This window comes from Tasmannia lanceolata, unplaced genomic scaffold, assembly GCF_043159265.1.
Source record: "Tasmannia lanceolata isolate RefF3 unplaced genomic scaffold, GAP_Taslan_0.1 ptg000003l, whole genome shotgun sequence".
NCBI lineage: Eukaryota > Viridiplantae > Streptophyta > Magnoliopsida > Canellales > Winteraceae > Tasmannia > Tasmannia lanceolata.
Window position 1 is genome coordinate 20,620,946 of NW_027518680.1, and position 21,723 is coordinate 20,642,668.

The 21,723-nt window shown below is 37.5% G+C and overlaps 2 protein-coding genes across 8 annotated transcripts in view; both read right to left on the bottom strand.

Moving 5' to 3' along the window:
- Positions 1-6,020: 6,020 nt before the first annotated feature.
- LOC143853739 (proline-rich receptor-like protein kinase PERK3) overlaps positions 6,021-21,723 on the bottom strand; it is a 39,447-nt gene continuing 23,744 nt past the window's right edge. For 2 of the 7 annotated variants that reach the window (XM_077363489.1, XM_077363481.1), the window contains 10 exons: positions 20,000-20,091; positions 12,599-12,956; positions 12,429-12,514; positions 12,267-12,337; positions 12,056-12,135; positions 10,470-10,620; positions 10,212-10,358; positions 8,925-9,058; positions 6,562-6,712; positions 6,021-6,456 (listed from right to left, as the gene is read on the bottom strand). In XM_077363489.1, coding sequence (XP_077219604.1) covers positions 8,951-9,058; positions 10,212-10,358; positions 10,470-10,620; positions 12,056-12,135; positions 12,267-12,337; positions 12,429-12,514; positions 12,599-12,879 — 924 coding nt within the window. In that variant the 5' untranslated portion in view covers positions 12,880-12,956; positions 20,000-20,091 and the 3' untranslated portion in view covers positions 6,021-6,456; positions 6,562-6,712; positions 8,925-8,950. Of the gene's footprint in view, positions 6,457-6,561; positions 6,713-8,924; positions 9,059-10,211; positions 10,359-10,469; positions 10,621-12,055; positions 12,136-12,266; positions 12,338-12,428; positions 12,516-12,598; positions 12,957-13,305; positions 13,385-19,999; positions 20,092-21,723 lie in introns of those variants that run through there. The other 5 variants (XM_077363497.1, XM_077363484.1, XM_077363501.1 and 2 more) reach the window with 5 other exon arrangements.
- On the bottom strand, positions 14,204-16,681 carry LOC143866987 (uncharacterized). Its single transcript, XM_077376055.1, has 4 exons — positions 15,755-16,681; positions 14,875-15,655; positions 14,585-14,789; positions 14,204-14,483 (listed from the first exon to the last, which is right to left on the bottom strand). The coding sequence occupies exons 1-4, from the start codon at positions 16,679-16,681 to the stop codon at positions 14,204-14,206; spliced, it is 2,193 nt and encodes a 730-aa protein (XP_077232170.1).

Sequence of the window (21,723 nt, forward strand, 5' to 3'; positions counted from 1 at the left end):
AGGTTTGAAAAGCTACTGAGAGAATCTCCTTCACTTAAGGAGTGATTCACTCTACTTCTACCAGATCCATCTACATAATCTGCAGCCAAGGCGCAAAGGTTACAAACCCTACTTAGTAACCTAAGGTCACCACACCACCTATCCAGTCAAAAAAGACATTTTCCTTAGCAACACTCCATAAGATAAAAGGCCCTTCTAGTTCTTCCATAAGTGGGACTCGACCATAACACACTCCCACTGTAGTTTTCATGAAACATTACTTATATGATTTCTACTTTCTTCGAGTTCCCCAAAAAATATCGTGTAAATCTATTGAGAGCTTTGAATTTCCATATTTCTACACTTTCTAATTCCAAAATCTCCAGAATTCACAGACCTATCCCAAAACCTTACAGAAATATTATACAGTACAGAGACATCAAGAAGCAGAGAGACGAGAAGAAACAAACTGTTTTACCTGAGTTAATCAAAACTTTTGACTTTCCTTTGTTTTGACAACATCAATCAAGTACTCGAGTTGAGTAGTATTTCCTATGGCCATGTTTTGACCTACATTAGCATTTTGAAACAATTACTTTTTCATTCCAAGTTAAACTTTCCTTCAAAAGGAGAAGTGCAAATTCTGATCACCCACATGAAGGTCAATTCATTTTCTTCAACAAAAGTCATGAACATGCTAATATCTACATAGAAAAGAAGAAAAATACAAACCCTAATCCACCTACTGAAACAAACCCTAATAACAGGGTCCAGATTAGAAATCAACAACAACAACTACTACTACAATCAAATATAAGCTTAAGAGAGTACAAACCCTAAAAATAGGGTCCATATTAGAAATCAACAAAAGAACAATTACATTCAAATACAAGCTTCCATTAATGTGGGCACATCTTTTTCATCCTTATCTTCCTCAAACCCAATGATGATATTCCTCCCTAATCTCCAACCCATGTAACCAATCCACACAGGCCTTCAAACACTCTTCTGATGTTTCGTTTCTTTATGAGTCCAAATGGGAAACAATTTTATTTTGATTTTATTTCCTCTTTCTTTTAGGATTCAGTTGCTAAAGAATTGTTATTTTTATAAGTTTGAATTTATCTTTTGAATATCTTTAGTAAGTGGTATCTTTAGGAGTTGGTTGTTTTAGGAAGATATCTCACGATATCTTTGGGTGTCCAATTTTAGGAGTTGGCTGTTTTGAGAGAAGAATGAAAACGAATTGTAATGATCATCTTTTGAGAAATACAAAAACAATTTAATGAGGGTACCCCCCTACGTGGGATTTGTATAGCAATTCTTGCACTCTTCTTCAATTAGCCTTATCATTGGCATCAGAGCAGCCATCCTAACCTGTGAAGGGAGGTGATAATGGTGGAATGGAATAGAGCACAAGATACTAGACGCCTCGAGGAGTCAATTAAGCTGCTTCGAGAGAGTTCGGAAAAACAAGATCTTAGAGAAAAACAAGCTGAAGCTATGACAGAACTTAGGCAAATGGTAGCCGCCATGAATCTAAAATACGATCAATTGGTGACGAATAGTTCTTCATCCCGATACGCGAAGATTGATTTTCCTTGTTTTAATGGTGTGGATCCCAAGGGTTGGACATATCGGTGTGAGATATTCTTCGACTTCAATCATATAGAGGAAGCTCACAAGGTACAACTAGCCTCTATTCATTTGGAGGATAAAGCCCTGGAGTGGTTCCGTTGGTATTAGAAGACTAATGGATCAGTAAGATGGTAGGAGTTAGTGGAATCCTTATGCCTCCGTTTGGGCAAACGGCGTATGAGGATTCCATAGGGGAATTGACCAAGTTAAGGCAGATCGGGTGAGTAAAAGCATATCAAGAGAGGTTTGAGGAGCTATCTAATCGCATTCACGTCTTTGTGAGCTGCTTCGTTAGTGATCTGAGAGATGAAATCGGGGCGAGGGTTCGCATGTTAAAACCCACAATAATCGACCAGGTCATCGGCTTGGCATGATTGCATGAGGAGAGTATAGAAGTTGTCGGTAGAAGGGCAAGGGTTTCTGATGAGCATATTTATGTGTGAATTGTAGGTAGGAAAGGCATGCATTTTTCTCATTTTAAGTGGTGCTACTAAGGTATCTTCCTTGTTTTTTGGTGTTTCAGGATTCTAATTGGAGTTTTGAAGGAATTGAAGCTAAAAAGATAAAAAGGGCATCGGTTTGGTCGAAAATCAAGAAGTTGGTATAAATATCACTTCTCTTATACAATGATGGGACCCATTTACACATCAGCTCTCATCATCCTCACCCACGTCGCACCAAGGGCCCACAACGAACTAGTCCCATTTGCTATTTTCATCTTTGATGCAGGGACAGTTCTGTCACAATATTGCTGGTCCGTTTTTCAACCACATTTTTACGGTATTAAATGGCAGAATTAGGGAAAGTGGTAAACTACAAAATTTTAGGTGTTCTCAAGATCTTTCCAACAAGTACTTATGGCCAAGATTTGGAGCAGCGATTAAAAAGTTATTGCTGATTTAGTAAGCTGTCTGTGTGCAATTATTGGACGGTTCGGATTACCCTATGAGAATGATTTAGGGGCGTCATTTATTCATGGTCCACTAATTAGACGGCTGAGATCATCGTATCATGTATGCCATACAACGACCTTCTCTTTCTTCTCTTGTTCACTAAAAAAGAGCTTACCAATTTGAGTGGGTACGCAATCATTGGAATGTGAATTTTGTCTAACTTGGATTGGGCCCACTACGAACAATATAAATTTGGGGAGAGAGAGACATGTTCGGTTAAGGTTGAAGGAAGGGACCCACCCTTGGATTTAAAAATTCAATTTTCTAATCTTAGAATGGGTTGTACTCTTTCTTTTGGATGGTTTGGATTTATTCTTGATGAGCAATTTTGTATTATGTAACAATAAACCCATACACTAACAAAGAGAGCACAAGGCTTGCATGGATTTGATGAGATCAATATGCATGGAAATAGTGTAACCGAGCATGCAAGGCAAGAAAAAAGAATAACCTACTATACTTGCATGGGGTGGATAACATGCATATGCATACAAGTGGCAGCATGGACATTTGATAATAGAAGGTTGATTTTTTTTAGTAACAAATGTTGGTCCCACTTGCTATTTTGTCTCTTTAGAAAACGTGGGGTCCACTATGATGAGAAATTTGGAAAGAGGTTTTCATGGGCAGCAGCTCTTCACTTTAGGAATTGTTGAAATTAGCAACCAAAACGTGTAAGCGTGCAATGGCAACTGAATTGGGGTGTTGCCAATTTATAAATTCTACTAATGGCAACTGGATAAGAAACAGTAGTTTTTAAATGGACAAGCAGACATGTTTTCAACAAAGTGGGACCCACTTGGAAGCTGGAAATGGAATTGTTGCTGAAATTTCCGAGAGCAAGTTGTAGAAATGGCCGAATTTAAAAGTCGCTGGAATTCAAAGAATGCTGAATTAGTAATGATGTGGCGTTTTTCTTTGGAATGTAAAGATACATTCGGTAGTTTTCTTATTTTAAAGGAATTGGGGAAGAAGAGACAATCAAAATAGTAGGATGTAAAACCCACCATGGTATGTGGCTGCCAGGTGTCAAATATTTTTGGAAAAAAATAAGGGACGGTCGGTTGCTAAAAAATTTCACCAAGTTATTTGACCTCCTTGTTACTATTTTCAAGGATATAGGATGAGTGGCAATTGATATTTTGAGGATAACCAAAAATATATAAATTCAAGAGTGTCAACCAACTCTTCTCTCTCTCTCTCTCTCTCTCTCTCTCTCTCTCTCTCTCTCTCTTCTCTCCAGCCCTCTTGAATTTTCCGTCCCGTTCTTTTCCTCTCCCTCTCTAATTTTCGTTATTTTTTTCTTCCCATTGGCTTTGAAATTTTCACCCACTTCTTTCTCACTCCTCACATTCTCTTACATACTCTCTCCCTCTCAACTTTCTTACAATTAGATTTCTTCTACCCTATTCTCTCATATCTTCTTTTTATTCTTTTCATCCAATCATAAGATCCTACCGTCCACAATTCGATCCAAGGTGACACCAAGGCTTGAAGCAAAGCGATCAAGGATTCAACTATTGCGAAGAGGAGAAAAAGTCTAAGTATTCTTTAATTTTTGTTATTTCTTTCAAATCTAGTTCAATGTATTTTTGTTTAATTTCAATTGAAAGAAAAAGTACTTTGTGTATTATTTTACTTTTCAAGTTTTTAATGACAATTCTCTACTCTATTCTCTCTATTTTCTATGTTTCTTTCCCCTTCTCCGTGAGTAGCTAAAGCCACTATACTTAGGGTTTAGATGAAGCCATGAGGAAGGAGAAAGAGAAGTAATTAAAACAAGTGGTTCATATAACAAATTATGTAGGATTTTATTTTTGTACAAATCTCAAGCATCCATGCCATTGGCTTTCTCCTTTCGTATGGATGATTGTTGATTAACAAAGATTAAATTCTATATAATTAATATAAATTAGAGGGTTAATTTGATTAAATACTCATAAATAATGACATCTTTTATATCTTATTATTTATTGACTGTTTAGTTGGATTTTAAACCTAATTCAAATGATTGTTTTAATTAATCAATTTTATTCAAACCCATGGTGGATTCTAACCCTAAGTACTCTTTTATATTGAATTAAGGATTTCTCAATTCACTTAAGCCCTTAGAATTTGATTTTCTAATTAAATTAGATAAGTAGTTAATAGAGATCATTAAAATTTGGTACACTTTGCCTAAATTAGGTTTTTAAATAAAAAATATCTTAGTTGAATTTGATTCTTAGATTGAATAGAATATACGCTTATATATAGTGTTGACTCCGAGATCTAAGTCCACAGAAATCCTAAGTTCATTCCAGGCAACATTATAACATAACTAGTATTCTAATCGGTAAAATAATAGGATTGACAACTAGATTTCTCTTCCCTGAGTTCGACCCGTATTTACACAATCCGTGCACTTGCGGTTATTTAATAAATCAAACATTTTCCTCCAAATCGCAAGATAACATTAGCATCAAATCCTCCCCTTCATCTTTTTTACCCCCTCAAGTTTGAAATTCCGGACAGAAATTTTGTAACACTTTTTTTAAAGGCATTTTCTCGAAATTTAGAACCGAAATTCTGAAATTTGGTAAATGGCAAAATTTCTAATTTTGCCAAATTTCAGTTTCGGTCCCCACCGAAATTTCAGATTTCAGTTGAAATTTAAAACCATGTTACCCCTTATACGAGAAGATCACGCAGACGCAAATGGATGAAAGGAGGGCAAAGGGGCTACGCTACAATTGTGGTGAACGATATACTATGGGGCACAGATGCAAACGACAACAAATTTTCTTATTAGATGAGGAAGCGGAGGAACCACCTGATGATTCAAAGAAAATTGAGGAGCCGCCCACAGAGGCACTTGAGATTTCAGTACATGCCTTGGCAGACTGTACGTCCCACACCGTACCATGCGGATCAAAGGGTACATAAAAAAATGTCCCATTGCAATACTAATAGATTCTGGATGTACCCATAATTTCCTAGATCCGGAAGTAGCCAGGCGAACCAGGTGCAAGGTGCATCCAACCAACCCTCAGGATGGGGGGGATTTTCCACGCCAGCATGAAGAGTGAAACCCCCATCCTGCTATATTATAATGTATAGATTTGGGATTTGCTAGGGAGCATCGCATAAGGCATTTCACAGTTGGGCTCTCAGATGAATTAAATGAATAGCTCAGAATCTGAGGCTGTGGCTGCTCTCCCATGCAACATCCCAGCCGCGAAATGCCTTCTCTGATGGTCTCTAGCAATTCTCTTAAAATTTACAGTCAAAATGACAAAAAGCATTTCATTTTCTCCTTTTTTGTTTTGATTTTATCATGATTTTATTGCAAATTGAACCCAAATCGACCCAACCCTAAAAAAGATACACTTTTTCGTATGTTCACTATAACTATTTTTGTCCCAGTCAAACCTTCAAACCTAAACGGATACTAGGTGCAGAATGTCAGAATAAGAAAGAAAGAGGGTTTAATAGATAATACATGTGGCTTTGTTCGTCTCCAATACTGACGGCAGCGATGTTTAGAGGCAAAAAAACTTAGTATCTCTAGATGTTGAGGCACCTGACGCTGTAATGCCTTCATTCAGCTGGTTTAGGGACAAATTCCCTTCTAGAAACCGAACAATCGGCACAATTTTAGATTACAGAAGGAAGATGTTTAAAAAAATATTAGAACTCTAAATGCTTGAAGGATTTATTTCTATTTACCTAGTTATATATTTATTTTTTTTCATACCTTACTCATTGTCGGTCTACCTTGACGTCAAAGATTCATGCAAGGAGCTGCACAGTTGACAAAACACCTCATCTCTCTAGCATTGTAGTGAGACTTCAACGTTGGATCGACGAGCTTCTTGTAGTTTTGAGCTTCCAGTAAGGGTGTTGCCTGCAATGCCATGCAATTAATCTGTCAATTTTCCACGACACATAGCTACCAAAGCTGATAGGAACTAGAGACATGCAAGGAAAGAGAATCATTTAAGATACTAACCCAAAACACCAAGTTATCTCCTGGCGGGGAGGAATCAGCCCAACTAAGTGCCTCTCGTCCAGAAATAAGCTCTAGAAACACTACCCCAAAGGAGTACACATCTGACAGCTCAGTGAATCTTCCAGTTGAAGCGCATTCCGGGTTCATGTACCTCTCATTAGTAAGCACGTTATTAAATTAAGAAACTGAGTGTCGTCATTAGATATTTGAATAACAAGACATTGCAGATTAACAACCAATCACTATAAGACATGCACGTTTATGGTTTTCGCATAAAAACTCGACCTGACATGACCCAAGACAATTTCTCAAGTAGGGTAGGCTTCTGGAAAACTTGACCAGCCTGACCCAAGTTGCAACCCTATACCGAATGGATGAAATCTGGAAGGGTGTCTGCATCATAAGTGTCCATGTGCATGTGTGTGCGTCAATTATTTAATAGTTCTACTGTGTGTCGTACCAAAGTGCTTATCGTAAGTTAACCCTAATTATGTTTTGGGTAATCTTCATAATTTTTAGTTTGAACTTTGAAGGTAACATAGGTAATAAGTATTGATTCACGCAGTCCACGACAGACGAGTTTTTTTTATGCATGGTTGAAAATATGTGTAAGTTTCTCGGGAGTTTCTATAGAAAGAAGAGATGAAAAAATTTCTGTCATACTTATAAACAATCTAAAGTCAAATATTGTAGCTGGTTTGGTAGAGCCTCAAATCCTAATTATCTCTACCAAACTTTGTAACCTCTGGGTAGTATATAAGAGCTCCATTTACTACTAATGTCAAAGTCAAGTGCTGTTTAACCGGAGGACTTGAGTTCCCTCGAAGCAGCCAAGAAATTTACTCTGTTTCTCTTTATTTGATCTGCAAATCAGCAAGACAGGGAAGGGTTCTGTCACTATACCAAAGTGGTATCAGAGCCTAGGGATGGATCCAAGGGTTGAGAAGCTAGAGCAAGATGTGAGTTCTCTCATGACCGGGCAACAAGAAATAATGAAAGACTTACAGAGCTATTTGACAGGCTGCCTGCTCAGGAGGTGAGAGAGAATTCTCAAGCTCAGCCAAGTGGCAATGGCGGAAAATCGGGAACTAATGGTGGATCTCAACACAATGGTTCTCGTCAGTCCTACGTTCCTAAACTAGTGAAGTTGGATTTTCCCCGTTTCAATGGCGGAGAAGATACTACGAGCTGGGTGTGTCGGGCTGAACAGTTTTTCAATTTCCATGAGACACCCGAAGAAGAACGAGTAGCCTTGGCATCCTTCCATCTTGAGGAAGATGCCCAGTTGTGGTACCAGCTCCTCAAACAAGAGAAGGTACGAGTAGCCTTGGCATCCTTCACCTCTCTCTCTCTCTCTCTCTCTCTCTCTCTCTCTCTCTCTCTCTCTCTCTCTCTCTCTCTCTCTCTCTCTCTCAAGATGAGCATGAGGATGATTGATGTATTTTATATCCAAAACTCAAATCAAAATACAAAAACATGAATCATGAGGTATCCAAACGTGGCATTAATGAAATTAAAAAAACAAGGGGACATAACAAGATCAACCATCACAAGGATGGGTGGAAATCAATGATTGACATAATTTTAGGATCTCTAAAATTATCAGATGGACAGTTCAGATCAAGCAATGGGAGTGTCAACTGTGCTGTAGTCAGGCGTGCCCCATTTTATTACAATGAATTGGCCCCTATTTCTGTGCTTTCATCGAAGAGAGGGTTTCACCTCCATTGCGACTAAAGTTTGTCGGCTCCAAATCGACCCCTCCACCTTTTTATAAAGGGCTTTGATTGAAAAACCTATTTTCAGTTAGAATAATCTCAAGCATTCACCAAAAAGTGAATTGGCTTATATGAAGGGCTGAAATTGGAACAGTATTTTTAGTGAGACTAATCGACTAATCTCAGCCCTTCATATTAGAGTGAAAGGCTGATTACCTTACAAAGTCGTGGGCATTATTCATGTCATTGTTGTTGTGAAGCTAATGAATATTGTGAAATGCATGATGATAAGTAATACTATAATAAGAACTAAATGGAAGTTCAACATGCTTAGAGCTATGACATTAATGATACTCGGCACGCTTCTGACATGAGTCGAGAATATGATTGTCAATCCAACCACAGGCCATAATCGTACAGCCAGTGAATTTCCATGAGTGTAACCTTGGCCAAATCCAAGTGGCTTATTTTTCTCGGGGCCGTGTAAAAATAAAATTGTCTTTAGGAAAAAAAATCCAATTTAAGCTATCCTAAGACAATTTGTGAAAAGATGAGCAACAAATGTCAACACGAAAGCCACATAAAACACAATCCTGATCCACACAAATATTTCTCGTGATTAATTGATCCACCTAGTGTCAATACCTGTGGGTTTGTTAGTCATGCGATGCTTAGACGCTAAAAAAATGTGTATCTCCAGATGTTGAGGAGCCACCTGACGCGGCATTTCCTTCATTCAGCTGGTTGAGGGACAAATTCCCATCAAGAAACTGAACAACCTGTAATGAAATGGTTTTAATAATCTTGCTCAGTAGTCGGCTAGAAATCTTTTCAATAAATTTCAAATTTTTTGAAAAGATAGAAAATATATTTTGAAATTTTCCATAACAGTTCCCAAGATAACTGCACTATTCGGGTCTTGCAGGTGGTAGGAGTTCCTGTTACTTTGAATGGAGTTCTGAAGAACCAGTTTGTCGAAACCAATGTTGGTTTTGATACAATATGCAAGGTATGTATCGTAAATCATGACAGTGATGTTATTAGAGTTTTTGCTGAAATGATTACTATTTCAAACTTTATGTCACTACGACAGTACCTACAATATTCTGCAAAGACACATATTTTCCGTTTTCTGTTGCATTCATATTTTAAACCTGTACTTGAAACCTCTTTGCTCCACATCACACCATTCTGCCACTGTTCTATGCTCTGTAATTTTTACAAACTTGATCACTGAAAAAATTCAGATGCGGTTTGTATGCACTTGCAAACAGGTTGTTGTATAGATGCTAGATATGAATGGGATCTCGTCATTAAATATTTATCTGGAGTATGGGCTGTTTTTTTTTTTATTTACACATTTCAAATGATCAAATTATATATTGCCTTGAAGCATGGTTATTTGTTCTCACCTTAAAAAAAAACACGGTTATTTGTTCTCAATTTTTGAATATGTTGTTTCACACCTAACAGCAAGAATCATTTTGTACTGTTCCTGGGACCTTGTCCATCCGAGTAGTGTTTCAGGGTGGCAACAGGTTTGTCACTTGGGGCTATCCATGACACAAATTAATTCTCTGCAGTTATTCACAAGACCTGGAAAATGGTTTCTGATATGTCTCTCTTTTGTTATAATTGTTTTAATATGCAATTTTACACTCTGTTCATGGACATTAAATCTTTGTTTTTCCTTGTTTATTTTACACTCTTTTGTATGTTTATTTTACACTCTGTTCATGCAATTTCACACTGTTTATTTTACACTATTTTGTTTCTTTTTGAAGTCAGTATTGGGATTGTTAGTATGAAAAAAGAGTCCTTCGTCAAGTAAGTTATTATGCTTCGTTGATCATTTTTATTAGAAGTGTAGCCTAATTAGAACTCTAAATGCTCGAAGCTAATTTGTTTAGTTATATATTTTTTTTTTCATACCTCACTCATCGCGGGTCTACCTTCGCGCGAACGCCTCACGCAAGCAGCTGCACAATCGACAAAGCGCCTCATTTCTCTCGCACTGTAGCGAGACAACATCAGATCAGCGAGCTCCTCGTACTTGTGACCGTACATTAAGGGTCTTGCCTGCAATGCCAAGCAATTAATCTGTCAATTTTCCACGACACATAGCTACCAAAACTGATAGGAAATAGAGACATGCAAGGAAAGAGAAAATCAATCATTTAAGATACTAACCCAAATCACCAAGTTACGTCTTGACCCAGGGGAATCAGCACTACCAAGTGCCTCCCGTCCAGAAATAAGCTCGAGCAGCACTACCCCAAAGGAGTAGACATCGGACAACTCGGTGAATCTTCCAGTTGCAACGCATTCCGGGTCCATGTATCTGTCATTAGTAAGCGCATTAATAAATTAAGAAATTGAATGCCGTCAATAGATATTTGAATAACAAGAGATTGCAGATTAACAACCAATCAATACAAGACATGCACGTTTATGGTTTTCCCATGAAAACTCAACCAGACATGACCCAAGACAATTTCTCAAGTAGCGTAGGCTTCTGGAAAACTTGACCAGCCCGACCCAAGTTGAAACCCTATACCGAATGGATGAAATCTGGAAGGGTGTCTGCATCATAGGTGTCCATGTGCATGTGTGTGTATCAGTTATTTAATAGTTCTACTGTGTGTCCTACCAAAGTGCTTATCGTAAGTTAACCCTAATTATGTTTTGGGTAATCTTCATAATTTTTAGTTTGAACTTTGAAAGTAACTTAGGTAATAAGTATTGATTCAAGCAGTCCACGACAGATGAGATTTTTTATGCATGGTTGAAAATATATGTGTAAGTTTCTCGGGAGTTTCTATAGAAAGAAGAGATGAACAAATTTCTGTCATACTTACAATCTAAAGTCAAATATTGTAGCTGATTTGGTAGAGCCTCAAATCCTAATTATCTCAACCAAACTTTGTAACCTCTGGTTAGTATTTAAGAGCTCCATTTATGACAAATGTCAAAGTCAAGTGCTATTTTGAATTTCATTAATGGAGATTTTTATATTTGTATTTTTTGTTGGATTCCACTTCCTACACTGCAGTCCATATCGAAGAGTACTATTCCATATCAATACACCTATACCTATACATAAGCATACATTACATACATGCATACTTATATAATGAGCATATCCACATGGTGTAAACCAATCTAGGCATTTCATTTGGTGGGTCAATCGTGGACATGACTTTATAAAAAAATACCGGATGATTGTGACTTTTATTTAGGTGATAAACCTTTCTTTAGATGCTGACAAAATGGCCTTAATCCATCTTCAGATCTTTTGTATGTATTTTCCTTCTCTATTTGGTGCTAAAATTCAGACATAGAAATCAAAATACCCATGTAACAATAACACCCTGATATTAAGCAGTGAAATTAGAAAAGACAAGAAGCTTTTCTCATTAGAAATTATTGTTGTCCAATAGGCCAAATTCATCTCAAATAAGCAAGATACAAAATCCACCCTTTACAGTATCTACACTTCCTTCAACCATAGTCTTGTATTACCAAACCCAATTATGGATTCCTCTCAACCAGCACTGCAACTTCTTCAAAAACATATAGAACAATATCCTACTGCTAACTTCTTCTAAACAGGCTTTCTGCATAAGGGCAATCTCCTCTAAATTTAGCAGTTCAGCCAAGATATAAGAACGCCAGAATTAGAGAATTTTTCTGCTAAACAACTTGATCCATTAAATCCTTGAGCAGTTGAACCAAACTCCTTGATATGAGAAGTATTTGAATGGAAATTATCTTACCCGACAGTTCCCATTAGCCTGGTGCCATCAATGTAAGACTTGCCATCCGGAAAAAACTTAGCCAGACCGAAATCTGCAATCTGCATAATAACTTCTATTCATTATATGAACCACAATCTGCATAATAACTTCTATTCATTATATGAACCATAAAAAATAAAAGCCGAGGAAAAGAAAAACTATAAAACTGTCAGACAAATGTGAATCCTACCCTAACTTCAAAGGTATCATCCAGAAGAATGTTGTCCGGCTTTATGTCATGGTGAATGATCTTGGGGTGGCCTTTACAAATTAAGAACATATGTAGGAATTAGGATAGAATTCAATTATGGTCTATAAATAAACAGATCTAATATACTAAGGGAGAGCTTACAATCATGGTGTAAATATGACAGTGCTCTTGCAGCACCCACAGCGACTCTTACTCGTTTTGACCATTCCATAACTGGTCTCCCTCTGCCTGTGAATATCTCAGTAGAGTAAGGAACTCGGATTAAATCATAAGCCTTTTAATCTGGAGAAATAAAACAACAAAAACACTTTCCATGCAAGTGGAATTTCAGCGACTGGTTCGAAACAAACTCGTACACCAGAATTCTTTGTCTCTTGCTGATGCAGTAGCCAACTAGGGATACGAGATTTCTGTGGTGTACTCTGCTGATTATATCAACTTCAGCCTGAAATTCAGCTTCACCTTGCCCGCTTCCGGATTTAAGCTTCTTAATAGCTACTTGAACACCATTTTTAATTGTTCCCAAATAAACATGCCCAAATCCACCTTCCCCAAGGCACTTGGCCTCTGAGAAGCCATCTGTAGCATCCATCAGCTCTTCGTAGCTGAATATAGTGAGATTTGAGAATTTTGGTTGTTGTTCCAGTCCTCCATTGGAATGGGCATTACCTGGACAAATTACAGGAAAAAGGGTGGAATGTAATGACTTGGGGAGACGAACCAAAGGAATGCACGCAAATTTCCAAGCCAAGATGAAAGACATTCCATGGGCAGTCACAATGAAAGTTTCTAGTTCAACAAATCATGAGTTTTCAATAGGAATCATTTCATGGATCAAAAAGAAAGCAAAATGTAGGCAAGAGAAAAAACTTACATAGATAATGACTTCCAAGGCTGCCTTAATGTTTCTTTAACAAAGGAGTGAGTCGTAAAAAAGAAAGAAAAATGTAGCTGAAATTGTAGTTGTAGAAAGAAAGAAGAAAAGAAAAAAAAAAGTTATAACCTTACAAAGAATTACCTCTTGGCTCACAGTGAGTAGGCAAATCCGCAAGCTTTACAATCCCTTATTTCAGTAATGGCACTCCATTTTTTTTGTACTGCTTAGATAAGTTCCCAAGGGCTTGTATGATTTTTGGAACAAAGAAACATGTAGTAACAGAAAAAATGAGGAAAACATTGACAGGTATTGTACAGTACAGTATAAATCCTCAGTTGTTTCTTATTTTTTATAGATCAAATGGTTTTGATCATACAACGTACTTAGGAAAAAGGAAAACCACAATTAGAAAAGATTGTGAAAAAAATTAAGTCAACTATAAATACTGAAAAAAGACAATTTCTTTAAAAAAAAGATTAAAAAGAATGCACTAAAAATGAAAGGAAAAAATAAAGTAGTCTAGAATTTCTTGCATCATCTCATTCTAGTAAGTGACGGTAAATCTATGGCAAAATCAAAAGAATGCTAAAATATTATCAAATACCCTAATGCTTGTAAGGAACCATTCTCGCAATTTCAAGAGGGAGATTTGTAAAGTAAACAAAATAAAGAGCTGAAAGGCATATCAGAAAACAGAAATACACTCGATGCTTACCTGCCAACCTAGTTATAAATTCGGTTCCGGTCGCCGTTCCGTTTTGGCTACCGGAACGGAACGTTCCGGTGTTTCGGCCGTTTCGTTCGGCATTCCGGTCGAAACTTTCCGTTCGGGTCGAAAAAAATAGTTAAAAATATGAAAAAATCCAAAAAAATTAGAAATTGTTAGAAAAATATAAGAAACACTTAAATGAACTAAAAAACATCTTTATTACTTAAAAACCAAAGTTTAATACAACTAAGACATAAAAAAGTAGAAAATAGAAGAACAAAAGCCAAATACATAATGCCAGCCACATCTCATATCATCTCTAAATCTAAATCAAAATGGTGGTGAATCTGGTTGAAGATCATCATACTCAACCGACTGGTAGCCCTCATCATCGCCTTCACCACCACCTCTTGGAGGAGTGTCCTCAAGGTTTGCGTCCTCATCCTCGTCGTCGGCCGCATCAACTCTCGAAGGCACTTCAATATTTTCCCATCCAATGTCGTCTGGTGTCAGAATGACATCTTTATCTTCCGCAACCCAATCCATCATAACATCTAGGTGATCTACACTCAGTGGGTCGCTAGTGGTAGAAGATCTTCTGTTTAAGTCCCTGAAAAGAATGTCCAACATAAATTAGTAAGTAATACTCAAAATTTAAAGGCACGTGATGAAATATGAGAAAATTAATTCCAATTCAATTAAGTAGCATACCTTTCTCGAAACTTGAGGTTGTAATGGACAAATACCAAGTCATTCAACCTCTGGTGCTCCAACCTGTTTCTTTTTGCCGAGTGGATGTGCTCGAAAGTGCTCCAGTTCCTTTCACATCCAGTAGCACTACAGGTTTGGCTGAGAATTCTGACGGCGAAACTTTGTAAGTCCGGGACGTCATTTCCAAACTGTTTCCACCATGCAACTGTAAAGTAAACAATAATAGTTAAGCATTTAGCTGTGGAAATTTTAAATAAAATATACTTAATTAAATGAACAAACCAATATACCTAGTCTCAATCTGCCTCGGTTGCGGATTGCCATCTTCATTGCAAACATGCCAGTGGACTCTCGATAGTTCTCAATCTGACTGGTGATGGTGTCCTGTGTAACTTCATCAGGTACTAGTCGATTAATACATTCAATCAAACCTCGGGTGACTTCATGATGCTTGGAGAATGTAAGACTGAAAAAGAGAGCAGGGTTAAGAAAGTATCCCGCTGCATGGAGGGGGCTGTAAAGTTGTTTGTCCCATCTTTGGTCAATAATCCTCCAGATGGGAGCATAATCTGACTTCTTGTTCTTTAGCCTAGCCTTGATGTTTTCCTTGGCCCTATCCATGGCCTCATATATGTAACCCATTGCTGGTTTGTCTTGCCGGTCTACCAAACGCAGCACCCTCACCAATGGCTCGCTGATGTTTAGAATATGCTTGCAGTTGTCCCAAAATTGTTTATCCAACACTGTACTCACAATCTCTTCACTCAATCCATGTCGAATGTACCTACTAGCAGCATACTCATCAGACAGGAACATCTGTTGTAGGGCTTTCCTATGAAGCACCAGACTTTGTATAATAAAGAAATTTGTAGCAAATCTAGTCCACGCAGCACGACACAAGTCCCTCCCACCCGTGAATTTCTGTCTCATCAAGTTCAATAGAGCTGCATGGTTGTAGATAAACCTCGTAATCTTCCGAGCCCTGTCAATTGTGCTTCCTATGAGAGGAAACACATCTGGTTTGCCCAAGTGCTCTAAAATCAAGTCTAAACAATGGGCTGCACACGGAGTCTAGAAGAATGTGGCATATTTGATCTCTAACTTCTTCCCCGCAGCTTTATAACTTGGCTCACTATCAGTTATAAACTACACCACATTTTCCGGACCTACCTCCAAAACAATCTCATCAAAAATTGCAAACAATGCCTCAGCATTCTTCACTACGCCAGATGCATTAACAGATTTAAGGAAAACTACTCCTTTAGGACAGTACACCAAAAAGTTAATTAAGGCACGTTGTTTGGTGTCTGTCCATCCATCCGCCATAATGCTACAGCCACTAGTTTTCCATGAATTCTTAACTTCCCCCAAGTAGTTGTTTACATCTTCTACAGTTTTCTTCAATACCCCCCCCCCCCGTAAATCGTGAAAAGAAGGCGCTTTATAACCTGAGCCTACTGCATTTATGGCATCAAACATTGGCTGCCAATATGGTGAATTAGCAACATTGAAAGGCAGGTTGGCATTATAGCAAAGCATACCAACTGCCATATTTGCCCGATCAAGTGTTTCTTTTGTTGCTAAAGCACTCTTAATGCTTGGTTGGGATCCAAGGGTTGTTCGTGGTGCAAAGAAATCTCTTAACCCCCCTACAAGACCCTTCTTTTTCCTCTTTGCCCCATTCGGTTTTACAACAACTGCTTTCCCCTTATTCCTAGGCTGAGGTGGTCCCATCGGTTCGTCGTCCTCATCCCCCTCCCCCTCCTCCACATCTTCTTCTTCTGGTGCGGCATAAAAACTACCCACCTCTGCCCTTGATACACTTTTCCTAGCCCTTTCTTTTCTCATTTCGCCTAACATTTGTGTCATTCTCCATTTTACATCGGCATTGACTTTTTTACATGCCGCTACATCGCCAGGAACACCCGTTAGATGTTCTTTAAACCGGGTTATACCTCCACCCTTTATTAGTTTTTCACAAAATGTGCATTTAACACAGTTTTTTTGACCCGGAATTACTAGGCCATAAGCCCATGCCGGGTCATCCGATCTAGTGGGTGCGGAACCAATAGATGAGGCTCCTCCAGAAGAACTCATTTTTTAAGTTGAAATGGAGAGAAAGAGAATAAGGAATGAAAGGAAATTAAATCAAATAAAGCTTTAACTTTCCTTACGCCTTTTGGATGAAAGAATAAGTTGAAGCCGCCTTAGGTTGTAGAAGAGAAGCCCTTGTCTTTAGTATAGTAGAGCTTGTTGTTGTAGGAGATAAAAAAAGCCTTTGATCTTCTTGAGCTTGTAGTGGAATTGGTTGGAATTGAAATAATAAAAGCCTTTGAGATGATCTTTGTTGTTGTAGGAGAAGTAGATGTAGTTGTATGTAGTGTAGTGTAGGAGATAAAAAAAGTTGTAGTTGTAGAAGAAGATTTGAAGAGGAAATGAGTTGTGAAAAAACAATCGTGAAAAAACAATGGTTAGAGGGCTATTTATAGCTTTTGGGGTGAAAAATGACGCAAAATGCCCTCCCAACAGCTATAAAACGGTCATAAAATGAGGTAGAAGTGTAAAAAAAGTCCCCAACAGCTATAATGGCATTTCTGTAATTTTTGAGATTTTTATTTTTTTTTTTCAATTTTTTTTGCAAAAAGACGAAAAATACCCTCCTAACAACTATAAAACGGTCACAAAATGAGGACAAATGTGTAAAATACAGTCCCCAACAGCCATAAATGAATTTATGTAATTTTTTGGATTTTTTTTTTTCAAATTTTTTTGAAAAAAGACGAAAATGCCTTCCCAACAACTATAAAACGGTCATAAAATGAGGGCAAATCTGTAAAATACACTCCCCAACGGCCTTAATGGCATTTTAGTAATTTTTTGAATTTTTCTGAATTTTTTCCGCCTTTCCAGACCGTTCCGGCCGGAACAGGGAATTCCGCCCGTTCCGGCCAGAATTCCGCCCGGAACAACCACTACGGACCGGAATTCCGGCCGGAACGGAAAATATGCCTATTTCGTTCCGGAATCCGGTCCGTTCTGGCCGAAACGGAACGGAATTTATAACTATGCCTGCCAACGCCTCGTGAAAATATATACAAAATATTATAGAAAAAAATGATTCAAAAAAGTATGCTTGTATTTTTTCTTTTTTTTTTGGATGTACCTAAAGAAACGGAAAATATGGCGGATAAAGAAGCGGTTCATGGTATTTGTAGGAGAAAATAGAAGTCTTCTCTACAACAGTGGTGCAAGCAAAATGGCAATTGAGATACCAAGAGAGGATTCCATGAGATTTAGATGAAAAATTAAAGGAATTGATAGAGTTTTTTGGGATATAACTACTAAATTAATGAAAATACGTTTAGAAAGGAGAGGAAAAACGACAATTGAGATACCAAGAGAATATTTTATGAGATTTAGATGCTAAATTAAATGGTCAGTTGCATGTGAGAGCAGCCACACAGGATCACTTTTTCAATAGATTTTGTCTTTATTCATGCAGTGGCTGCTCTCACATGCAACAAGCCATCTGCGAAATGCCTTCAGCCATGGACGCTAGCAAATCCCCAATAATAGATGTTAAAATTGGATTATTGACATTTCTGTTGAATGACAAAGAATTAAGCGACGTTAGGATGCCCATGAGATTTAGATTTGGATTTGTCACATTTGCAGTTGGAGATTTGGAACTGGATCAGATCCTTAGATTTCCAAATCAGCTACAACAGTGAAAAAAATCCGATTTTCAAATATGTTCTGCAAGGCATTATTAGGAAATCAATATTTGTGGCAATTACCTCTCTCTCTCTCTCACACACAACATGAGCATGATGATGATCGATGTATTTTCTATCCAAAACTCAAATCAAATACAAAAACATGAGGTATCCAAACGTGGCCTTAATGAAACAAAAAAAGAAGGGGAAAGCCAACCCATTGAGATGATCACGGGACAGAACAAGACCAACCATCACAAGGATGGGAGGAAATTAATGATTGACATAATTTTAGGATCTCTAAAACTATCAAATGGACAGTTCAGATCAAGCAATGGGAGTGTCAACTGTGCTGTAATTAAGCGTGCCCCATTTTATTACAAAGAATTGGGCCCTATTTCTGGGTTTTCATTCAAGAGATGATTGAAAAACCTATTTTCAGTTAGAATAATCTCAAGCATTCACCAAAAAGTGAATTGGCTTATATGAAGGGCTGAAATTGGAACAGGATTTTTAGTGAGACTAATCTCAGCCCTTCATGTTAGAGTGAAAGGTTGATTACCTTACAAAGTCGTGGGCATTATTCAGGTCATTGTTGTTGTGAAGCTAATGAATATTGTGACATGCATGATCATAAGGAGTACTATAATAAGAACTAAATGGAAGTTCAACATGCTTAGAGCTATGACACAAATGATACTCGAGAGGCTTCTGACATGAGACGAGAATACGAGTGTCAATCCAACCATAGGCCATAATAGTAGAGCCAGTGAATTTCCATGAGTGTTTAACCTTGGCCAAATCCAAGTGGCTTACTTTTCCCGGGGCCGTGTAAAAATAAAATTGTCTATAGGAAAAAAAAATCCAATTTAAGCTATCCTACGACAACTTGTGAAAAGATGAGCAACAATGTCAACAAGAAAGCCACATAAAACACAATCCTGATCCACACTCGTGATTAATTGGTCCTAGTAAGAATTTTTTATAAAGTGAAGTCCAAAAAAAAAGCCACTCTTGGTGAAGCCAATGATTTCCAAATGTTGGGAAATCACAACCCATACAGTGGAGTTGAAATTTGCATAGAAAGGCTTCACCTAGATAGTCATCTTTTTCTAGCTAGGTTCTAAATCAACTTATTTAAATTTGCATAGAAAGACTTCACCTAGAGAAAGAGTCTATCTTTTTCTAGGTCCATATCAACTTATCATCAAACTCAACGCATGAGAATTAATGACTGATAATCCTAGTTGAAAGGTTTGAAAGGCTACTAAGAGAATCTCCTTCACTTAAGGAGTGATTCACTCTATTTCTACCAGATCCATCTACGCTAAGGTTACAAACCCTACTAAGTAGCCTAAGGTCACCACACCACCTATCCAGCCAAAAAAGATATTTTCCTTACTAACACTCCATAAGACAAAAGGCCCTTCCAGTTCTTCCATAAGTGGGACTCGACCATAACACACTCCCACAGTATTTTTCATGAAACATTACTTGTATGATTTCTACTGTCTTCGAGTTCCACAAAAAATGTTGTGTATATCTATTGAGAGCTTTGAGTTTCCATATTTCTACAGTTTCTAATTCCAAAATCTCCAGAATTCATAGACCTATCCCAAAACCTTACAGAAATATTATGCATTACACACACATCAAGAAATCAAGACGCAGAGAGACGAGAAGAAACAAACTGTATTACCTGAGTTAATCAAAACTTTTGACTTTCCTTTGTTGTGACCACATCAATCAAGTACTCAAGTTGAGTAGTATTTCCTATGGCCGTGTTTTGACCTACATCAGCATTTTGAAACAATTACTTTTTCCTTTCCAAGTTAAACTTTCCTTCAAAAGGAGAAGTGCAAATTCTGATCACCCACATGAAGGTCAATTCATTTTCTTCAACAAAAGTCATGAACAAATTGAATATGAAAATGCTGATATCTACATAGAAAAGAAGAAGAAAAATACAAACCCTAATCCACCTACTGAAACAAACCCTAATAACAGGGCCCAGATAAGAAATCAACTACAACAACAACAACAACAAACCCTAAAAATAGGGTCCATATTAGAAATCAACAAAAGAACAATTACATTCAAATATAAGCTTCCATTAATGTGGGCACATCTTTTTCATCCTTATCTTCCTCAAACCCTTCGATGATATTCCTCCCTAATCTCCAACCCATGAAACCAATCCACACAGGCCTTCAAACGCTCTTCTGATGTTTCGTTTCTTTATGGCTCTGTTTGGTTGTTTTTGGGTGTTGGGGTTTGGGTGGAATTAAAAGTCAAACTGGATTTGGGTGAGATGTCAGTCAAAAAGGAGAAAGCTGGCATCTTTGAAAAGTGGTGTTTGGTTGTAAAGGCAAAAGGTGAAAGTTTGCTGGAAATGACAGACATTCCTGCATTTGGTTGCAAGAATATGTTGAGGAGAGGTGTGGGAAAGATCTAAAAGTGGCATTTGGTTGACGGAATTTGTAGATGAGCTTTGAGGAGAAGTTGTAAAAGTTGCATTTGGTTGGTTGAATATAGGTGGGAGACTATTCAATGTTATGTTTATTTTCAGTGCTTGGGCTTGGTTATATGAAAAAAATATCGGCCACACTAGAGGATGATCCAGGCTGTCCAGTTGATGGGCCACACCATAAATAGGTTGTATGTTATGCCCAATAATTCATTTGTATAGGACAATCCTAGCCCTCCCATCTATAAATGAACAACATATTATGGAAAGTTGGAAACATATTAAAAATGTATCGGACGGCTAGGATCATCCTATGAATTAAAAGTTTTGGCGAGAACCTATTTACGCTTTGGCCCAATAATTCATTTGTATAGGATGAACCTAGCCCTCCCATCTAAATTTAAGATCAATATTATGGTTTAAAACTACACAAAATTTATGGTTTTATTCTCCCATTTGATGCTGCTGTATTGGCAAATTTGTTTTGTTTCATGAATTCGATTCCTTACACATCATGTTGATCTGTAGTTTGTAATTTTGTATTACATTAAGAAATCGAGGTCCTATTTTGTGATCTGAACAGCACTCTCAAACATGCACAGCTACACATGTTGGTTAAGACAGTTTTGGATAATTGTTTTTGGAGAATATCTGAACCAGATAAGAGCAATCTAGATATTGCATTTTTTACATGATAACTATTGCATTTTTCCTCTAGCTATCTTGAGATGGTCCTCTGATTTAATTCTATTTGTTTCCTGATTCCATTTCAAACTGATTGGCATTTCACTTCTCTTTCAAACAGGGGTATCTGAACCAGATAAGGGCAATCTAGATATTGGAGATAAGAGTCTCTATATGCGTGATATCGAGGTTCATCTATCAATGAAGCTTTTGAGTAAAAAATGACAACATGCCCGTATGTAAGATCATGTCAACAAAATCCGAAGATTTTG